Source organism: Marmota marmota, unplaced genomic scaffold, assembly GCF_001458135.2.
Source record: "Marmota marmota marmota unplaced genomic scaffold, marMar, whole genome shotgun sequence".
NCBI classification, from domain to species: domain Eukaryota; kingdom Metazoa; phylum Chordata; class Mammalia; order Rodentia; family Sciuridae; genus Marmota; species Marmota marmota.
Window position 1 is genome coordinate 2,264,872 of NW_026000082.1, and position 19,647 is coordinate 2,284,518.

The 19,647-nt window shown below is 39.2% G+C and overlaps 1 protein-coding gene across 2 annotated transcripts in view; it reads left to right on the plus strand.

Annotated features, from left to right (window-relative positions):
* Jak1 (Janus kinase 1) overlaps nucleotides 1-19,647 on the plus strand; it is a 131,351-nt gene that overhangs the window by 83,882 nt on the left and 27,822 nt on the right. For both annotated transcript variants that reach the window (XM_015484905.2, XM_015484906.2), the window contains 6 exons: nucleotides 1,471-1,594; nucleotides 7,239-7,392; nucleotides 11,118-11,281; nucleotides 13,054-13,396; nucleotides 15,801-15,986; nucleotides 18,485-18,642. In XM_015484905.2, coding sequence (XP_015340391.1) covers nucleotides 1,471-1,594; nucleotides 7,239-7,392; nucleotides 11,118-11,281; nucleotides 13,054-13,396; nucleotides 15,801-15,986; nucleotides 18,485-18,642 — 1,129 coding nt within the window. The remainder of the gene's footprint in view (nucleotides 1-1,470; nucleotides 1,595-7,238; nucleotides 7,393-11,117; nucleotides 11,282-13,053; nucleotides 13,397-15,800; nucleotides 15,987-18,484; nucleotides 18,643-19,647) is intronic.

Below are 19,647 nucleotides of genomic sequence, written 5' to 3' on the forward strand. Positions count from 1 at the left end.
CAAGTAAATGTTAGTATTATTGTTTAGTACTTTTATATAACATGTTATCTCTGATCTTCCTGTTTATAAATAGTTATGGATAGGTAAGGTTTTTAGAATCAGACCTGTGGTAGGAAAATAGACATTTCCATGATTACATATAAATCATGCTTCAAGTGTGCATTCAAATAAACATATGTATAAAGAAAGGCTAATTTTTCAGGCCAGCCTGTAAGAACCAATTTATGTATGAAAACCTATAGCATACCTGAAACATAGTCCTATTAATACTGGATCCAAAAGCCATTGGCCTTTGTTCCCTAGGGGAAATGCTCTTTAAAGTTTAGCTCCATCTTTTCCCTTTGTTAGTAGAATTGTAGCTTGGGCAGGAATAACTTTCACCTTTCTTGAGACCCGAGTTGAGGTGTCAGGAGAAAGCTTTGAGATGCCAAGTCACCTGTGACTTCTTAAGCCAGTTTCTGCATTGGAGTGTCCCTACCAGGCTGGGCAGGGCCAGAGAGGGGCCCTGTCAAGGTCATTTTCACTTCAGGTTTCTGATTTAGAAAACAAGTGCCAATTACCTAATTTTTTTCCCCACATTTTTTGATCATTTAAGTTCACTATATCTTAGTTTGAGGCTTGATTGGACCTGAAAATATCAGTAATAATTGTTTATTGGCACTCACCTCCCACCACCCCAACATCTGTGTAGATTACTGGTCTGTAATTTAAATCATGGGCTAAGAAGTGAGTGACTTTATAATCTCCCTTACCTTTTTTAAATCATGCTTGTTATTAAGGAAGCAGTTGGTGAGGTAGGAAGGCAAAGCATTACTGGGCCAACTTTGTTAAGCATATATCTTCATCTTACTTGGATACTACTAAAAATATTTATGGTAACTGTACAGAGTACTTAATAATTATATTTATTATTAATGGTAATAAATTTTAATCACTGATGAAAACCACTTTGGTTATTATTTATTCTAATATGCATTTTGTGCACTACTGCCAGGAACAACTTTGCATGTTTAATGTATAACCACAGTGTGTTAGAATTGTTCAAACGTGTTTTGGAGGAAACAGATTGAGGATTTCCCAAACTCCAAGAGTGTTTCTGTCTGATTAGCAAGGTGCACATTGGGTGGGATCTGTGAGCCTCTTAGATGGCCTTTTTATCTTTTAAGCAGGATTTGGTAAGTCTCTGTCATAAACTACCTGTATTGAGAAACATCATCAATTTTTATTTTTAAATGACTTTAATTTGGCTTACCAGGAGCTACATGCCTATTCCTGGGGAGTCATGGTTCTTAATTATCATAATTCAAACTGCCTAACTGAACATGGTTGAAAATTGTTTTTGCCCTAAGAGGATATAAGTGACCCAGATTCTTTGTGATGAGAGACTCACTTATCATTATGTGTGTCATGCTTGAGAAACAGGTGGCCAAGTGCATCTCCCTGTAATCTTCTGATGTGTTCTTTCCCCAGGTATATCTCCTCTATGCCACAACCTCTTTGCCTTGTATGATGAGAACACCAAGCTCTGGTATCCTCCGAACCGCACCATCACCATTGATGACAAGATATCACTCCGACTGCACTACCGCATGAGGTATGTGAGAACTGAGCTGATGCCTGCCTGGTCTCCTCCTGCATCCAGAGATGACGGTTAACTTGGGCCCTGAGTCATTTACCAAGAAGTAACATAGTCATTTTTGTAGTTTGTAACTTTGGTGTTTGCTTGATATGAGAAAGGACTTCATCAATATTTGGAATACTATTCGAGATGAATTTGATCACTTTTCCTTTGCCACATTTTAGAAAATAAATGTTTATGAAATGTTAACTAGCATCTGTGTCCTTAGCAGTTTTTTTTCAGGTAGTGAATCTTGATTATGTTTTTAATGCAGAGGGCTGTGATCAGAACTTAAAAAAAGAAAGAAACAGGAGAGAATAGATAATATCCATATATATACATATCCTAAGAACATTTAAAAAAATCTGAGGTATATACTAGGTCATTATATAAAATATATTTCTTACTAAAAGTTACATCTATGAAGCACGAGATATATTGCCTGGAATGGGAACCTAGAAACTCTGGGCTGATCTTTCTTTCAGGTAATAGATGTTTTGATCAGGAAGCAGATGTTTGACTGTTGTTCTCTTCTGATGAGTACTTGCTTTTTCTCCCTTACCATAAACTTTGCGGTAGACTCTATAGTGTCTCCCAGGGTCACGTACACAGTTGGTAGTTCCAGGGCTGCAGTCTCTTGACTTTGTAAGCATATTTTTTCAGCAATGAGAATTAAAAGTATCTTAGTTGGATACTAGTTAAGCACAAATTAATGTGTGTTTAGCAGTGAATCCTTTTTGAAAAGGATCTTAATTTATTTAGTTATGGTTAAATCAGTAGACTAGCATAGAAGCTACTGGGATTCAGGAACATGTTAGAAAAACCATCCAGATCCTCAGAGCCTCTCCACAGTATCTTAGCTGTTAGTTTTTTCAGAAACTCGGTAGAGTTGGCACTGTTCCAGAAAGACAGGGGCATTTTTCTGGAAGCTGAAGCAGATCTAACTTTCATAATCATTCTTGGCCTGACTTTTTCTCCTCTTTCTCCTCTCCCTGTACTTCCCTAAAGCCTTACCTTGAGAGGAGAGGTGTGTGCCGTGTGAGACTTGTCCCAGATTTAGGGAAATGTTTACTGCTTCCAGCTGAACTTTCTGACTTATATTTGGATTTGTTTGGCAAAATGTAGTCTTTCTTTTCATGGCCTGGGATTGGCTGTGTGACCAATGTTGATATGGGTACTTACAGCTGGAAATCTCAGAAGTTCTACTCCTTTCCCTGTAGGTTTCTAAATTGAGCTTACAATCTAGCATGGCAGCATTTGCGACTTGGATGGAATGAGAGTTACTTAATTCACCCCTTCTACTTTTTTCTGATGTCAGAAAAGAAAAGGGAGTTATTCAGAGATATACATGTAGTGAATTGTCTTATATTATAAGTACATTTCACTTTGAGGCATTAGTCTTTGTTGTTCATACGGGTGTCTCGCTATTAAAACTTGTCTTTGCCCATTCCCCATTTCTTTTAGCTGCCAGGAAGTGCACGGATGCTTCATTTTTGTCACCTTGACTTTGTACCTGACATTGTGCTTCAACAGGATATTGCTTTGTTACCACAGACTCTTTGAACTTGGGGAAAAAAGATACCACCCTAAGCTAAAACATTTGCATTGCAACAAACTACAAAAATTTTGAAACCTCATAATCTCACCACTAAAGAAGGTGCAATATGAAAATAAATGTTGATGATTATTTCAGTGGAATCCCAGCTCTATTTTGGGAAATAGTCTTATACTTTAACTGTGGTTTTCTGTTTTTAGGTAATGATGTTGATAGTTACTGTTTTATAATATATGTTAATTCAAGGTAATCATTTTTATTCCTTTTTAAGAAAAAAATTCTTGCTTTTTCATCCAAGTGAATTTCACTGTTAATAAAATTCTATAGAAACTTAAAGAGAATTTATTGTGTACTATGTCTATATGTAAATTTAGAATCTGCAGTCATCTGTAATATAATTTCTCAAAAACTTGCAGGGTGTATCTGTGACTGACAGATCTATTTTTTTCTCCGGACTTACCCTTCCATGTTCTTTTGAAAAGGAATGTGGGTGGGTAGGGGTCACACTATATTTACTTGTTACTCAATTTTTTACATTGGCATTCATAATATCAGGAATTTGTACCAAGTTTGATGAACACCTTGGTAATTTATTTTTTATGTCATTGTAAATTGACAGTTTATAATTATGTATATTGGGGTACAAAACAATATTATAACTTATGAATATAATGTAAAGTAATTAAACCAAACTAATTAACATATTAATCACCTCAGGTAATTATTTTTGTGGTGGGAACATTTAAAATTTAATGTTAGCAATTTTGAGATATGCAATTAACTATAGTTACCACATTGTGCAGTAGATCTTTTAAGAAAAACACTCTTATTCCACCTAACTGGTGCTTTGAACTCTTGGTCATATCAATTATTAATTTTAAAAAGGAATGTAGAATTTTAAAAAGGAATGAAATTGAATTTTCTAGCAATTAGGAAGGTGTTGATATTTGTGGCCACCAATTTAAAGTTGTTATTATGTTGTTTGACATCTTATGAAATAGAATTTTGTCAACTTTTGAGTGTAGGCAGTTCATAGAGACTCAGCTTGTTTTAGACTTCCTGGGCTTGGTGTTTACCGTTAGTCTTTACTGTTGTGGAGAAGCTGCACATTGTTTGATCTCTCCAGCCTTATCTCATCTGAATATCTTACCAAAAGGCTGCCAAGCCAGACATGGTTCCACAGTCCCACAGGCCTCTCAGAAGCCTAGTAGAATGTGCTTGTGATGTCTTTGTCAATCTTCAGTGACCCTGTTGAGGATTGTGTTTAGTGTAGAGGGAGCATGTTGGGTCCTGGGCTCTACCACATCTGAAGATGCTGTCTTATGGAGACAGACAGGATGTAGAAGATGAGATCCATGCATTAGATTGGTTCAGGGAGCACCTGCCTTCAGTGCTTCTGTAACAATGTGTTCCACCTCTGAGGGCCTTTTCTTTCCCTACTGCAGGAAACCTTTGTGTTGTACATATCCTCATGCTCTGATCACTGCTTCCCTTATCCATGAACAGAATTTACCTGGTCTAATGCTATTCTCTTAGAGCCCTGCTTTGAACTTTGTAGCTGGCACAGGTCATTCTCTCCTTATTTTCTACTTGGGGGAGAGGAGCCAGCTGAGTACTCCATCCATGCTCTTTTCAACCCTTGATGATCAGTAAAAGACCTGGGGACAACATGAATGTCAGCCTCTGCATCACCTCGGGCTCCTGTTGTTACCAGAGTCTGATCCCCTTTAAGAGGACAGTACACCTGCTTCAGAGACCTGGTGCGGTTTATGCAGCATGTGGGCTCTTCAGTTATATTTCTCTTTTTCTCAGTCACATACACAGTTGGTATTTCCAGGGCTTCAGTCTCTTGACTTTGTAAGCATATTTTTTTTCAGCAATGAGAATTGAAAGTATCTTAGTTGGATACTAGTTAAGCACAAATTAATGTGTGTTTAGCAGTGAATCCTTTTTAAAAAGGATCTTAATTTATTTAGTTATGGTTAAATCAGTAGACTAGCATAGAAGCTACTGGGATTCAGGAACATGTTAGAAAAACTGTCTAGATCCTCAGAGCCTTTCCTCAGTATCTTAGCTGTTAGTTTTTTTCAGAAACTCGGTAGAGTTGGCACTATTCCAGAAAGACAGGGGCATTTTTCTGGAAGCTGAAGCAGATCTAACTTTCATAATCATTCTTGGCCTGACTTTTTCTCTCTTCCTCCTCTTCTGTACTTACCTTGAGGGGAGAAGTACAGAGACAGAGAAAGCTGAGAGAGGAGAGAGAGAGAGAGAGAGAGGGGAGAGAGAGAGAGAGAGAGAGAGAGAGAGAGAGAGAGAGAGAAACAAAGCCTACAAACTTATCACCCCTTTCATAAGTTACAGGGAGGATGGGCTGTATAGAACCATAGAAAGTTATAAAATATTGATTTTTTTTTACCTTTAATTTCTTCATCCTTTTCTCTCATTGTTGATTGCTACTCCTTGAGTTTGTTCTTTATTTGTTGTTTGTCTGTCAAGCATGTATTAAGCATGTGTTAGGTGCCAGGCACTGGGGATTTGGTGGTGAGTGAGACAACTGCAGCCTCTATTGCCTCAGAGCCCACTGCCTCACCCAGACTGTTGCCAGAGTCCTGCTGTCTCTTGGCCTCTTCCATCTCACTTCTTCTTCATGGGCTTCCTTCCAGAGGTATCCTGCCTTATGTCAGTTTGGCGGTCTTGTCTCCTTCTGTCTTTTGCATATGGTCTGGGTTCCATACCCTGCCATTTATTTATTCTGGTCCTAGGGACAAGTTATTCATTAAGTATAGTGCCAAGGACCCACAATATTATTAGAGGCCCATGAAATGTTTTAATTTTATTTAAAACCAGAAAAAAATGAATATAATCCAAGTTGAATCATATTCTTCTTGATGCTAGTACAGTGGTATAACTTTTTATTGTTTATTTTTTCTTTAGTGGAGGAAGGGGAAAGTATATGGGGTCCATGAACACTGCAGTGTAGTCCTTCTTATGACATGTGCTCCATTATATGTTGCATTATATTGTTTGTTGGTTGTTGAGCTCACAGAGGGCAGGGTCTGTGCCTAAGAACCCTCTGCATCCCTGGGCCTGGTGTGTCCTAGGTTCTACACACAGTTCAGTGACATGTATCTAAGTTTAACAGCATTCTTATTTTGTGTGTGGGAGAGCGGACTTTTATTCATTTCTTTTTGGTGACATGGTAGTTTTTCTCAGCACATGGGCATGTGAGGGGTGAGAGGCCCAGGCAGCAGCCGAGTCTACAGCCTGAAGACCTTGGGCCACTTGGCTTAGCTACCACCCCACATTATGGAACTCACTGTGTTTCCTATACAGATGGCAGAGAAAATCTGCTATCTTAAGAGATAGGCTTTTAGTCTTAGGTCACCAAGCCTCTTGGAATCTGTTTTCCTTATCTTTGAAGTGGAAACAAATCTACTTTGTGGAGTTGCTGTGAGGATCACAGCACACTGTCTATAAAGTGCTGTTACATTTCCTCATGACACCACAGTTGATTCTTATACTAGTATTCATGTAGTTCTCTTTTGAAATCATTCATCATTAGATGCACCATCAATTGAGTAATGGAAGCCAGGGAACTAGGAAACACTGCTGTGTTAACCGCACATCTTGACCATATGGTAAAACTAAGTTTCGGAAGTATTAGGATGTAAATGAAAATGCTGAGAGGCCAAGGCAGGTGGCCCAACCTTGATGCAAAGGTACAGGGGCTATTGGGTCAGCAGCTGTTTCTAGACAGCAAGGACTCTTTCCTGTCTAGGAAGACACAGTGGCTGTCAGAGGAGCCATCTCTGTGATCGTTGGGAAGTCACTTTACCCCTCTGCATCATTGAGGAGATGCTGACAGGACAGTCTTCACAGAGCACCTGCAAGAATAAAACTAGCCTAACAGATGAAGGGGTGCTGCAGGATGCGAGGCTGGCCTCTTTACTCACCTCTCAGGGCAGTTCACTTCCTGAGCTGTCCACTCTTGTGGGACCAGGATGCCTTTCCCAGCATTCCAGGATTCCCTTTGCCACAACTGACATTCATTCTACCACCTTTCAGGTTCTACTTCACAAACTGGCATGGAACCAATGACAATGAGCAGTCTGTATGGCGACATTCTCCAAAGAAGCAGAAAAATGGCTATGAGAAGAAAAAGGTTCCAGATGCAACCCCTCTCCTTGATGCCAGCTCGCTGGAGTACCTGTTTGCTCAGGTGAAAAGTTTGGACCTGAGGGAACCAGGAGTTTATAGGGAGGGTGAGATGTTATAGGGCTCAAATACCCTGTGCAGCTGAACTTAGTGGTGTTGGAATGCTTTATGGCCTGTTCTGCAGAAGTGCTGCTGCACCTAGACTTGCCCCAGGTGAGACGGGAAGGCTGTCCTACTTGTGGGTTTTCAGGCCTCACTTCTCTATTCCCTTTTTCTTCCCTCTCTTTTTCCTTGTCATCTGTAGCATCTTACATGCAAAAGTCACAGGGAGGTATAATTGAGGGAAGGTATAGTTCAGTCAAGCTAATAAGGTACTTTTCAGCAAGGAGATGTCTGGGAGGAAGGAGATGGCCACTTTGTCACAGTGGTAGGAGACTGGGAAGATTTGATACTAGGAAAAAGCCAAAGAGAAGTTAGAAACACCTGAAATTACATTACCCTGAGATTGTTAGCATTTTGGATCACATGTTTGCTGATTTTAACATGCAGATTTATATTATATACTATGTAGTTTTTGAATATATTTTATTTGTGTCACTCTATAGGCCCTTTATTCATCCTATCATTTGCCTTGCAAATGTCCATTAAAATATTGATCTTTGTTGTTTTAATGACTTCATAGTAATTCATTTATTCAACAGATATTTACTGAGTGTCTGGGTCCTGTTTGCCTCAGGTGCTTGTACTTGTTGAGGTACTGGAGTGAATGAAATAGACATGGTCTCTGCATGCATCAGTTATTATCCAAGTTAGATAATAGAAAACAACAAGCATACAAAATGATACATAAAGTGTAAGAAATTGTAGGAAATGCTATGAAGGGACATAAAGGCTCTTGTGATAGAGACATGGTGTGAGATTTAAATAGTGTGAACAGAGAAAGTCTCTTTAGGGAGATGACATTTATAATGAATCTTGAAGAATATAAAAGAGGCTGTAATCTGAGAGAGGAGTAGAGGAAGTATTTCTTTCCTGTGGAGTTTCTCAATAGTTTCTGTCAGTAGTCAGTTGTTTCACTGCTGACATTTTGAGCTAGGTAATTCTTTGTTGTGACGAACTTCCCTGCATTGTGGGGTATTCACCAGCACCCCTGGCCTGTACCCACTAGATGCCAGCAGAATATTTACCAGCACCTTACCCTCCTCACAGTTGTAACAACCCAAAATGTCCTCAGACATTACCCACTATTCCTTTCGCCCTGATTGAAAACATCTGAGGAGAGGAGCTCATGTTGGGAGGTCCTGAGGCAGGTGGGAGCTAAAAGGAGAGTCACTTGGGAGAACATGAGCAGGGTGTTAGGAGAGGGGATGGTGAGGCAAACAGCCAGGTCCTGCAGAGCCTTGCACAAATTGGTAAGGGGTCATGTTTTTACTCTGGGTGCCAGTTGGAGGGTTTGATCTTATTAATGTTGTAAGTCAATGATGGTTCTGTTATATGTGGAAAGTGGATGTGCTGGACCCAAGGGTGCATCTCTCACATAGTAGCTGAGAGTCTGTAATAGTGGTCTAAGCAAGAGAAAATGCTGGTTTGGCTTAATGTAATGGCATTGGGGTTGGGGCAAAATGAATAGATCTGCCATTAATTTTGGAGGTAGAATTAGGCTGATTTGCTGATGGATTAGGTTTGGAAGATGAGAGAATCTGAGGACTCGGAGATGATTTCTAGGTGTTGTTTTGGGCAATGTTGGATAGATGATGGAGTCATTCCCTACATATGGAAGACTGGGAGGAAGAGCCTGGGGAAGTGGTGGAAATGAGGGATTCTCTTTTGGAGAGGCTGATGAAAACTCAAGTGGAGATTTTAGGTAGAAAATTGAATAATGAGGAAAAGCCATCATTTATTTAAGTAATTAATTGTCTGTTTCTGGACATTTTTTAAAAAATATTTTTTAGTTGTAGATGGACACAATACCTTTATTTGTTTATTTAGTTTTTTTTTTAACTTTATTTTATTTGTTGTTATTTTTATGTGGTGTTGGGGATCCATCCCAGTGCCTTATGCATGCTAGGCAAGTGCTCTACCACAGAGCCACAACCCCACCTGACATTTTGAGTTTTTCCTCAAGTTTTTTAATGATGCTATCATTATGATAGGTTGTCATATATGAGTTTATATGAGTTGTCATATATGAGTTTATATGAGCCTTATATGAGTTTCTGTACATGCCTATTATTTTCTTAGGATATACTTTTACGTCAAGAGTTATATTCCATTTTATATCAAAAGTTATATCCCATTGTAGCTTTGGTTACTAATAGTACTTTATTCCATGTATACCTTAAAATTGACTTTAGAGACACCAGAAAAATGAGAAAATGCACAACCCTCAGGAAATAGTATTTGGGAAAAAAATCAGATCAGTCTTTTTGGATTCAGTTTCTCAGTTTTATGAACGCGTATCTGAGATTTACTTATCTTTCTTTAGAGCAGACATATAAAAGAGCATTGTATTGTATTTGAAGGATGAAATATTGCATTAGAATTTGACCTTTGGGAGGCTTTTAGACACAAGTTACTTGAGGTAGCTGCTGTATAACAAATATTCAAAGAAAATTGTAGCCAAAAACCAGTTTCAGATTTTGTTCTGTTCTTCTCACATTGTTGGCATAGATTATTGTTATTGGTTCTTAAAAGTGTGTAGAACAGGTCAGTGACCCTTCCTCACCCCATCCCCTATGATGCTTGGCACTTCCACTTGACTTTGCTTTTTGTAACTGTCTGATGTCAGATATTCCAGTTTTTTTCCCCCTTTCTCTAATGTAATCTCCATGAGGTCAGAAACATGGTTTAGTTTATTTCTACATCCCTTATGCCTAAAATAACATCTGGCCTATAATTGGTTCTCAGGAATTATCAAACTGAATGATAAGTGTGGGTAATGATGTTAATGCCATCTCAGAGGGCTGTTGTGAGGATCAAATGAAATAATAGGTGAAAGGAGCTAAGCACAGGATCTAGCAATGAGGTTAGGGGTTAATAAATACGAGCTGGTATTAGCATTGTCATCATTTCTGTGAAAGGCAGATGGCGGGCCCTTCTTTTTAGTCTTGATTTAGTTTTTGTTTTTAAAGCTCCCATTGGTTCTTGGAGTGGAATGCACCCCCATCAGTGAGGGAGTTACTCTGATGATACAGTTCACTACTGCATTACATGAACAGCAGATGTGGAACACACTTAGAAAAAGTTGAATGTGAATTCCTTCTTCTTTCATAAACCTGCATCAGACTGGGAGGTGCTACCCTTGCTGACTTTATACACACAGTTCCTAGACTTGCATGTTTGTGGAATTAATGAATGATCAAACCTCAGCCCAGTGTCACTTGCCTTGTTCTGGCACAGTTCATACCTAGCACACATTGCTTGTCTGCATTGTTTATATAAGCCTCATGAAGGAGCTTTGTGTTTGTATTCTTCACCAGTACCTAACATAGCGCTCAATAACTACTTGTTGAATTTGTTTTTACTCTTCACCAGTACCTAACATAGCACTCAATAACTACTTGTTGAATTTACCTAGGGAGAACATCTCCTGAGCCTTTTCATGCCTAGTTTTGTTGAAAAAGAAGTTCGATGCTGCAGAAGCTATAAATGTGATTGATCTCATTACTGAACTGCTTTTCTGGGTAGCACCTTCTCATATGGAGTCCTTCCTTTCAAAATCAAATACAGGAGTGGGCTCTTGAAATTTAAATGAGGGCTCATTTTCTTTTCTCATTTCTGCCCCCAAAGGGTCAGTATGATTTGGTCAAATGCCTGGCTCCCATTCGGGACCCCAAGACTGAGCAGGATGGGCATGATATTGAGAATGAGTGCCTGGGGATGGCTGTCCTGGCCATTTCGCACTATGCCATGATGAAGAAGGTGCAATTGCCAGAACTTCCCAAGGACATCAGGTAAACTTTCTGCTGGCTAAATAGTGGACTGTGGGGCTGGTGTTAATTATACATGCTCTCACACATATTGTTTAACTGCTACCCGTGTTTGCCTGACTCCTGCTCTCTGCAGATTTTACCTAGAATATTTGTAAAAGGTAACACACTTATAATTGTGTCTTGATTTTGAATGATGACTGATAATCTCAGAAATTTGTTCTAGGGTAAAATTTCTGGGCTGTAATACCAATCACATTAGTGACCTACCTTCCCTCCTTACCCTCAGACATTGCCATCTGTCACTGTAGTTTTTCCTTTGGTGCTGAACCCATTTTAAATACATCTCAGTATGGCTCTACAAGCAGCTGCTACTACTACCCCTGTCTGAGCTCCCAAGGAGTTCTAGTAATTCACTAGGAAGCTGTTAATTCTTATGTGAGGGACAGCCAAGCAGTATCTTAAGAAAATTATACTTACCTAAAGTAACATTTGAGATCAGTACTCAATCTGTATAATTTTCACCCATCTGTGAAATCTGTTTCTTTTTTTCACCTGGGCTATTATGATTGTCACAAATGAAGACAATCTCGTTTTTAGAGGAGAGGTGGCTGCATTATTGTTATGGGTTATAAGCACACATCTTGGGCTATTATGATTATCACAAATGAAGACAGTCTCATTTTTAGAGGAGAGTTAGCTGCATTATTGTGATGGGTCATAAGCATACATCTTGTCATAAGGTTACTTCTTGGTTCTCATTGCCCTTGACCAGAGTCCTAGTCGCTCCTCAGTGCAGGAACTAATGAGACACATGCTGAATTGTGTTTACTTTTTTATGTGACTTTCACTCTTTGTGCTTTCTCTTTATTTTTTTACAAGTCTGAAGTGAAAAATGATAGTTTTTCTTTAATTCTATTCTATTCTATTAATTTAAAAGAAAAATTAACCCTATTTGTTGAATATAAACCCCCCCACTTAATAAGATTCTTTGTTGTGAAATCATTTGGGCTGCAGGGATTACTCTGGGTCTGGTACTGTCTCAGACTTGGGGAAAACAAATGGATCATCTCCCCATTTGTTTGTCCCCCAGTGGACTTTCAGGGCATTCATGCTTTTCTTAAAACTGACTCCTGTTATTGCAGTATATTGGTTTGCCAAGACCCTGATATCATAGATCCTTTTCCATCAGTACCTGGATGGAAGAAATTAACATTTCAGCTTACTAGTTGATCTATTTAATAATATATTGTGGACTTATTCACATGGCAGACACTTTAAATCTTTGTATTTAATTAGGCTTTGTATATGTTTTAAAAAATTTTTTTCTGTGCTCTTTATAGAAAAATTATCAAACACACAAGCAAATAGCACATACCAAAGCATCTATAATATCACCTGGAGTTACTCCCTCTTGATGCCTTTCAGACTGTTTTCTAACTGATGCTCAGTCTTAGCAGTATACACTATATGTGAGTACTAATGTACACAAGAGCAGTGAAACAAAAATATAGATATGTCAATTTTGCTACCTGTGTTTGTGATCCAGAAAATTTGATAATACCTGTAAGGATTCCCATTTTTGTAAAGTTTTTGGAACATGTACCTTTCTGTTCTCTCTCAGTCTTTATTCAGCTCCATCTTCTTAGGATTATCATCCATCTAAGGTCTTCTGGGAGTAGATCTTCCTTTTTCCTATGGTAACACATGCAAGGAAGATTCATAGACTTAGGTTTGTTTCTATTTTTTGCTAATCTAAATATGAAAAAGAGTTCAATTTTCATACTTTCTTTTAGCTACAAGCGATATATTCCAGAAACATTGAATAAATCCATCAGACAGAGGAACCTTCTCACCAGGATGAGGATAAATAATGTTTTCAAGGATTTCCTAAAGGAATTTAATAACAAGACCATTTGTGACAGCAGTGTGTCCCCTCATGACCTGAAGGTGAAATACCTGGCTACCTTGGAAACTTTGACAAAACATTATGGGGCTGAAATATTTGAGACTTCTATGTTATTAATTTCATCAGAAAATGAAATGAATTGGCTTCATTCAAATGACAGTGGAAATGTTCTCTCTTATGAAGTGATGGTAACTGGAAATCTTGGAATCCAGTGGCGGCAGAAACCAAACGTAAGTGGCTGATTAAAGGGAACATAATGTGTGCTATTTAGCCTGCTGGAATTATCTGTTTATATGTCTGTTACTCTTCTAGACTGAGTTTATTTAAGTTATACACCATGTATTAGTCATCATCCTTGTAGCACAGATAATTATTTATTGAGTTTTGTAGGGAAATACAGATAATAACATATATAAAACACACTAATATAATAACAGTATACATTTGCTGAGTGCTTACCATGTGCAAGTACTTTTCTAAGCATTTAAAAAAAATTTTTTTTAGTTGTTGATAGACCTTTATTTATTTATATGTGGTGCAGAGAATCGAACCCAGTGCTTCACACATGCTAGGCAAGTGCGTTACTGCTGAGCCACAGCCACAGCCCTCTAAGCATTTTATATATATTAGCTCATTTACTTCTAAAATTAAAAAAAAATCTTCAAGGGGAGTACTGCCGTCATCCCCATTTACAGACGAACTCAAAGAGAAACAGAGAAGTTAAGGAATATGCCTAAGGTCATAACTAAAAAACAGTTGAGGTAAGAATTGAACTTAAGCCTCTGGCTTCAAATTATAGGATAATTGATTTTTGCATTATGATGCTGCTTTATTGAGGTAAAGATGGATGAGGCAATAGAACAGAGTGGTCTAAGAGCATGGGTTTTAAACCTCAGGTGACCTGGTTCAAATTCTAGCTCCATGACTTATGATGATATGGCCTTGGGAGGATTATTTCACTTACATCAGGAACATATAACATCTGTCAAATGGAGGTACAATTATCTTTTAGTATCCACTGAGGGATTGGTTGCAACATCCTCTGCAGATATCCAAATATGCTACAGTCTCTTATATAAACTGACATAGTATGTACATATAATGCTCACAATTCTTTTGTATACTTTAATTATCTCTAATTATTTATAATACTTAATATTATGTAAATGCTATGTAAATACTTGTTATGCTGTACTGCTTTGGGGGTTAATATAATTAAAAAAATTTTACGTTCAGCATGGACAGACACATTGCCTTACATTTTTGGTCTTTGGTTGGTTGAATTTGTGATACAGATTGCATAGTCATGGAACCCATGAATATGGAAGGCCAAGAATGCTTACTGTATCTAACTCATAGAGTTAGTAAGAACACTAAATGACATTTGGCATAGAACCTGGCATATAATAAATGTTGAATAAATTACTGTAGTGTTTTAGTCAGCTTTTTCGCTGCTGTGACTAAAGGACCCATCAGAACAATTGTAAAGGAGGAAAGGTTTATTTGAAGGCTCAGTTTCAGAGGTCTTAGTCCACAGAAGGCCAGCTGTATTCCTCATAGCTTGAGGTGAGGCAGAACATTATGGCGGGAGAGTATGGTGGAGGAAAACAGCTCACATGATGATTAGAAAGCAGAGAGAGAGGGGGGAGGGTCTCTACTTGCCAGATACAAATATATACCCCTAAGTCGTGCCTCCAATTCCCACCTTCTCCAGCCACACCCATCTACCCATTTAATCCCATCAGGGGGTCAATTCACTGATTAGATTAGGGCTTACCCAGTAATTTCTCCTCCAAACCTTCTTGCATTGTCTCATAGGTGAGCTTTTAGGGGAGACCTCACACAAAACCATAACATTCAGCTACTGTAAGTATTATTGTAAATAATAAGTTAAATGTGAGAATTTATTTTCTTATGTTTTATTCTAATGCTAAAATTACAATGCCTAATGTGTAACAAGGACTTTCTAGGTAGTAGGTACTTTGTTAATAAGCTGATTTGTTAATTACCTAGTCTTGAAGAAACTCTTGACAATGCAAACTCTCTCTTTTTTTATGATTGGGGAAATGGTGGCTTAAAGAGATGATCTAACTAGTTAAATAACTGGCAGGGATGGGAACTTAACTAGAACTATAGTCTCCAGAACCCATTCTACATAATATATTTAGACTTATGTAGATTATTCAGATCTTCTCTTGAAAACGTCCACTTCAGTACTGTTAACAGATCAGGACAATTGATAGTAGAAGGAGAAAGCTCTTGTTCTGTCCAGTCGTGTTTGGGAAGAATGTGCTCTTTTCTCATATTGAAGCACATGTCAGACTGAAAGTGAGGTGGCCTGATTGTAGATACATGCCCAGAGGCGGTTATGGCCCCTGCCAAGTTTACATTGCACATTGTATATATCACATGAAGAGTTTAGTCAGTGTGCTCAAGGAGATCTCTTCCAGGTTTGAAATTCCAAGATTCCTTGATGTGACTCAGTTCTCTGTTCCTAAGCCCATAGCTCCCCTAGTTGCTGTGTATATCCACACTTGCTAGCTTTCTCCTCCTTGGACCTAGTCCCTGCATAAGGTTGCCAGAAACAAAATGAGAAAGCCAACTTAACCCTGTCACTTTTATGTATCTTATCAGGTTGTTCCGGTTGAAAAGGAAAAAAATAAACTGAAGCGGAAAAAACTGGAAAATAAACACAAGAAGGATGAGGAGAAAAATAAAATCCAGGAAGAATGGAACAATTTTTCTTATTTCCCTGAAATCACTCACATTGTAATCAAGGAGTCTATGGTCAGCATTAATAAGCAGGACAACAAAAAAATGGTAAGTACTCCGGAAGCTTTTCAGTCTGCATCTGGTGATGAGAGGAACACATTGCTAAGGACAGTTGCGCGGCATATGATCTTCAGTTCCTGTCCCAAAGGGAAAATCTGATGATTATCTGATTTAAGCCAAAAAATCTACATTGTGAGACATATTCAGTACCAGTTTTTAAGTTACACTGGTGCATTCTAGTGCTATTCTTTGGTCTCGCAAATTGAATCTTCCTTAGGGTTTGTTGTTCACCCAAAGATTTTTCAGCATCGATATTTAATTTACAAATTTAGCAGATTTTAAGAAGATTAGTGAATAACAACATTTTCACCAATGGCACCTTGTGGCCTCCCTGCTGAGTTAGTGGGTCCTCTGGGATGAAATGGGTGGGAACACCCCTTGGCACCTCATCAGACCACGAGGCAAGTGGCAGACCACAGTGGCAGGGTGTCAGGCACACCCAGCCACTCTTGGATAGAAGAGGGGTGTTCAGCTGGGGTTGTGGCTCAATGATAGAACATTTGCTTGGCATCTGTGAGGCACTGGGTTTAATTCTCAGCCTCACATATAAATAAAATAAATAAAATGAGGTTCATTGACAACTAGAAAAAATATTAAAAAAAAAAAAAAAAAAGAAGAGGGGTGTTTAGTCTCACTTCCTCTTTTTTTGGTATCACTTGAGGACATAATCTAGACAAGCCGACCAGTTTGGCAGGGAAGTGGGAACTCTGCCAAAATAAACATGTTTTTATTGGGGGAAGTGACAGCTGACCACATGTGGAGAGGAAAGGCTGGTGAGACAGGGCATGCTCACAAAGCAAAGAGTCAGCACCAGGGGAATACCATGATTTGCCTGCAATTTGGTAAATACTGTGTAAAAAAGAAAACACCCAGTGCTAAGGAAGAGCCTGGTGATATGATTTAAGAAACAGAGTCACTCACATCCACAGACACTTGTCTTTTTGACATAACCTTTAGGAGAGCAGCTTGCCAATATGTGTTAAAACTTAGAAAATATTTATATATTCTTTCTTTGGAATCTAGGGAATCTCTCTTCCAGAAGCAATATGAGATACAGGCAGCAGTTTATGAATGAGAATGTTTTATTAAGAAACATAAAAGCAAAGAGAAGGGAGAAGTAGAAAAGGCCAGAGTAATGATGGTGGAAAGAAAGAGGGAGAGAGAGAAAATAATACTATAAATACTATTTATTGAGCATATTATAGATATCAGATTCTATTATATATTATACCTGTGTTATTAATCCTTACAATATTAAGGTCCTAAGCCTATGTTATTTAGTCCTTGAAAGAACCTTAGATGGAAGGATATTGGCTATATTTCAAATGGGGAACCCGAGACTGATTGAGAGGCATAGAAACTTGTAGTGTCACCCAGTGAGGAAACAGCAGGACTTGCCAGTACCGTCTGGCCACAAGCTATGATTTTTGCCTGTTTTTCTTTGATTTCTGAGGCATTATCATACCCCAGGGACTCTGAGGAAATAAGGGAGAAGTTGGCATCTCTTTAATTGCTAGAGATGATGAACATTTTTTCATATATTTGTTGATTGATTCTTATTCTTTGAAGTGTGTGTTCAGTTTCTTAGCCCATTTATTGATTAGGTTTTTTGTTTTTTTAAAAACAGTACATACTCTTAAACCTATAGCAGGTGGAGATGTGGATTTGACCCAGACAGTCTAGCTTCAGAGCCTGGGGATCAGCCACAACTCAATGCTCGCATTTGGATATCTCACTTCCCTGTCCCTTCCCAGCCCTTTGCTGGTGCTTTTTAAGGAAAGCATGATGCCAGCCTATTATTAAATCCTATCTTGATTTATTACTTTCTTCTGTATCTCTTTGACATCTTCCTTTTCTATTTATAACTCTGCTCTCAGGAAACTCTTGTGCTTATGTGGTCTTGATTATCATGTGGTGGGTGAGGACCCACCTCAGCCAGCCCTAGCACTCACTTTAGAGCATCTTAAATTTGATTTTCCAGGAATATTTGCAGTGGATGCCAGGTCACACCTGAGAGGAGGTCCCCTTCCTGAGGTGCTGTGGTCCTGCCCTCTTTTGGCCTCCTTGGCTCACAGCCCAGGGCACCCTTCCATTGGTATCACAGTGGTCACCAGCCCCCCTTTCACCTACCCACCTTTCTCCCCTCCACTGGTCTTATTTGTCTGTCACCAGCCATTCATTTCTTCAGTGCTGTGGGAAAAACTGTAGTCAAATGAGCCATTGTCTTCCCTGCCCCCAACCCTGCATTCACAGGCACAATGTCCCTTCATCTGATGGTACCCATTAAGATAATGGATGAGAAAGTGTGCTAACCATCAAGGCCTATGTAAGTACAAGGGAAACAGTACATATCAACAAAGAGTTTTCTTGAGGGGCCATACATTCTGTGTTGTTTAAACATCTTCTCACTGTGTACCCTGCCGTATAGTCAGCCACTTACTGACGATAGCTGCGTGATATAACTGGCGATGTCTTCTCTTTTACAGGAACTGAAGCTTTCTTCCCATGAGGAGGCCTTGTCCTTTGTGTCCCTGGTTGATGGCTACTTCCGGCTCACAGCAGATGCCCATCATTACCTCTGCACCGATGTAGCTCCCCCATTGATAGTCCACAACATACAGAATGGCTGCCATGGTCCAATCTGGTTGGTTCTGGAATACTTTCATTTGCCTTTGGTGTGAAGTGAAAAGAGAGCACATTTTAGTGGCAGGAAGTCTGGTCTCCTCAGTCCCAGGTGTTATCTGTTGTTTATGCTGGGGCACTCACTCCCTATTTTCCATCCCTGCTGAGCTTTGGCCAGTCCTTCCGTCATCTACCTTAATCCTTGCAGCAGTCCCTCAACTCCTCTCCTACTTTTTTTATCCTCAGTTCATCCCCATCACTTCTCTAGAGCTAACTGAGCAAAGCTTCCCCTTTTTAACAGCCCCTACCCCTTGTCAAACCCTGTGTGTGAGCCAAGAAAAATAGGATGCAGATCTGAGCATCAGACAGTATAGTAAACACAATGCTGAGTCTATTTGTCTTTAAGTGCCAGAGGAATGGCAGACAGCCTTAAGACCAGAGGGGCTTTGTGAAATGTCTTAGTCCACCTGCATCTCAGAATTGGTAACCTATACCCAGATAACTCTGATGATGGGGTACTGAGTACTGCACAGGCAGCCAGTAGATTGTCACTCTTACAGCGTCAGATGTGCATCCCTTTCTGAAAGGGAGTTGCACTTGCGCTCTCTTTAACTCCTCTTTTCTCTCTGTGCTCTGCCGAGGAGTCAACAGGGGTTCATTGTACTTCCTCTTACATGTGACTGTCCTTAGACAGAGGGACACAGTTGCCCTGTTTCTGTAAATTCAGGAAACTGTCTCTTCAGTTGTTTTCCATGTGATATGATTTCTACCTTCTTCCTACCCCAGTTACCTTGGGACGGGTAGTTTGGTGGCAGTGTGGTTCCTGGACTAGAGAGTTTTCTCATTGGAGAAGACAGACACAAAAAATTATGAAGCAAGGAACTGCATGCCACAAAAGTGTCTTCCTCCATTGTCCCACCCAGGGCCCTGGCATTTGCTTTTCTTTGCTGGGAGTGTTCTTCCTATAGGATCTACCTGCTTCCTTTAGGTGCCCCTCAGCACCTTATCCATGGTTTTCCAGGACCAC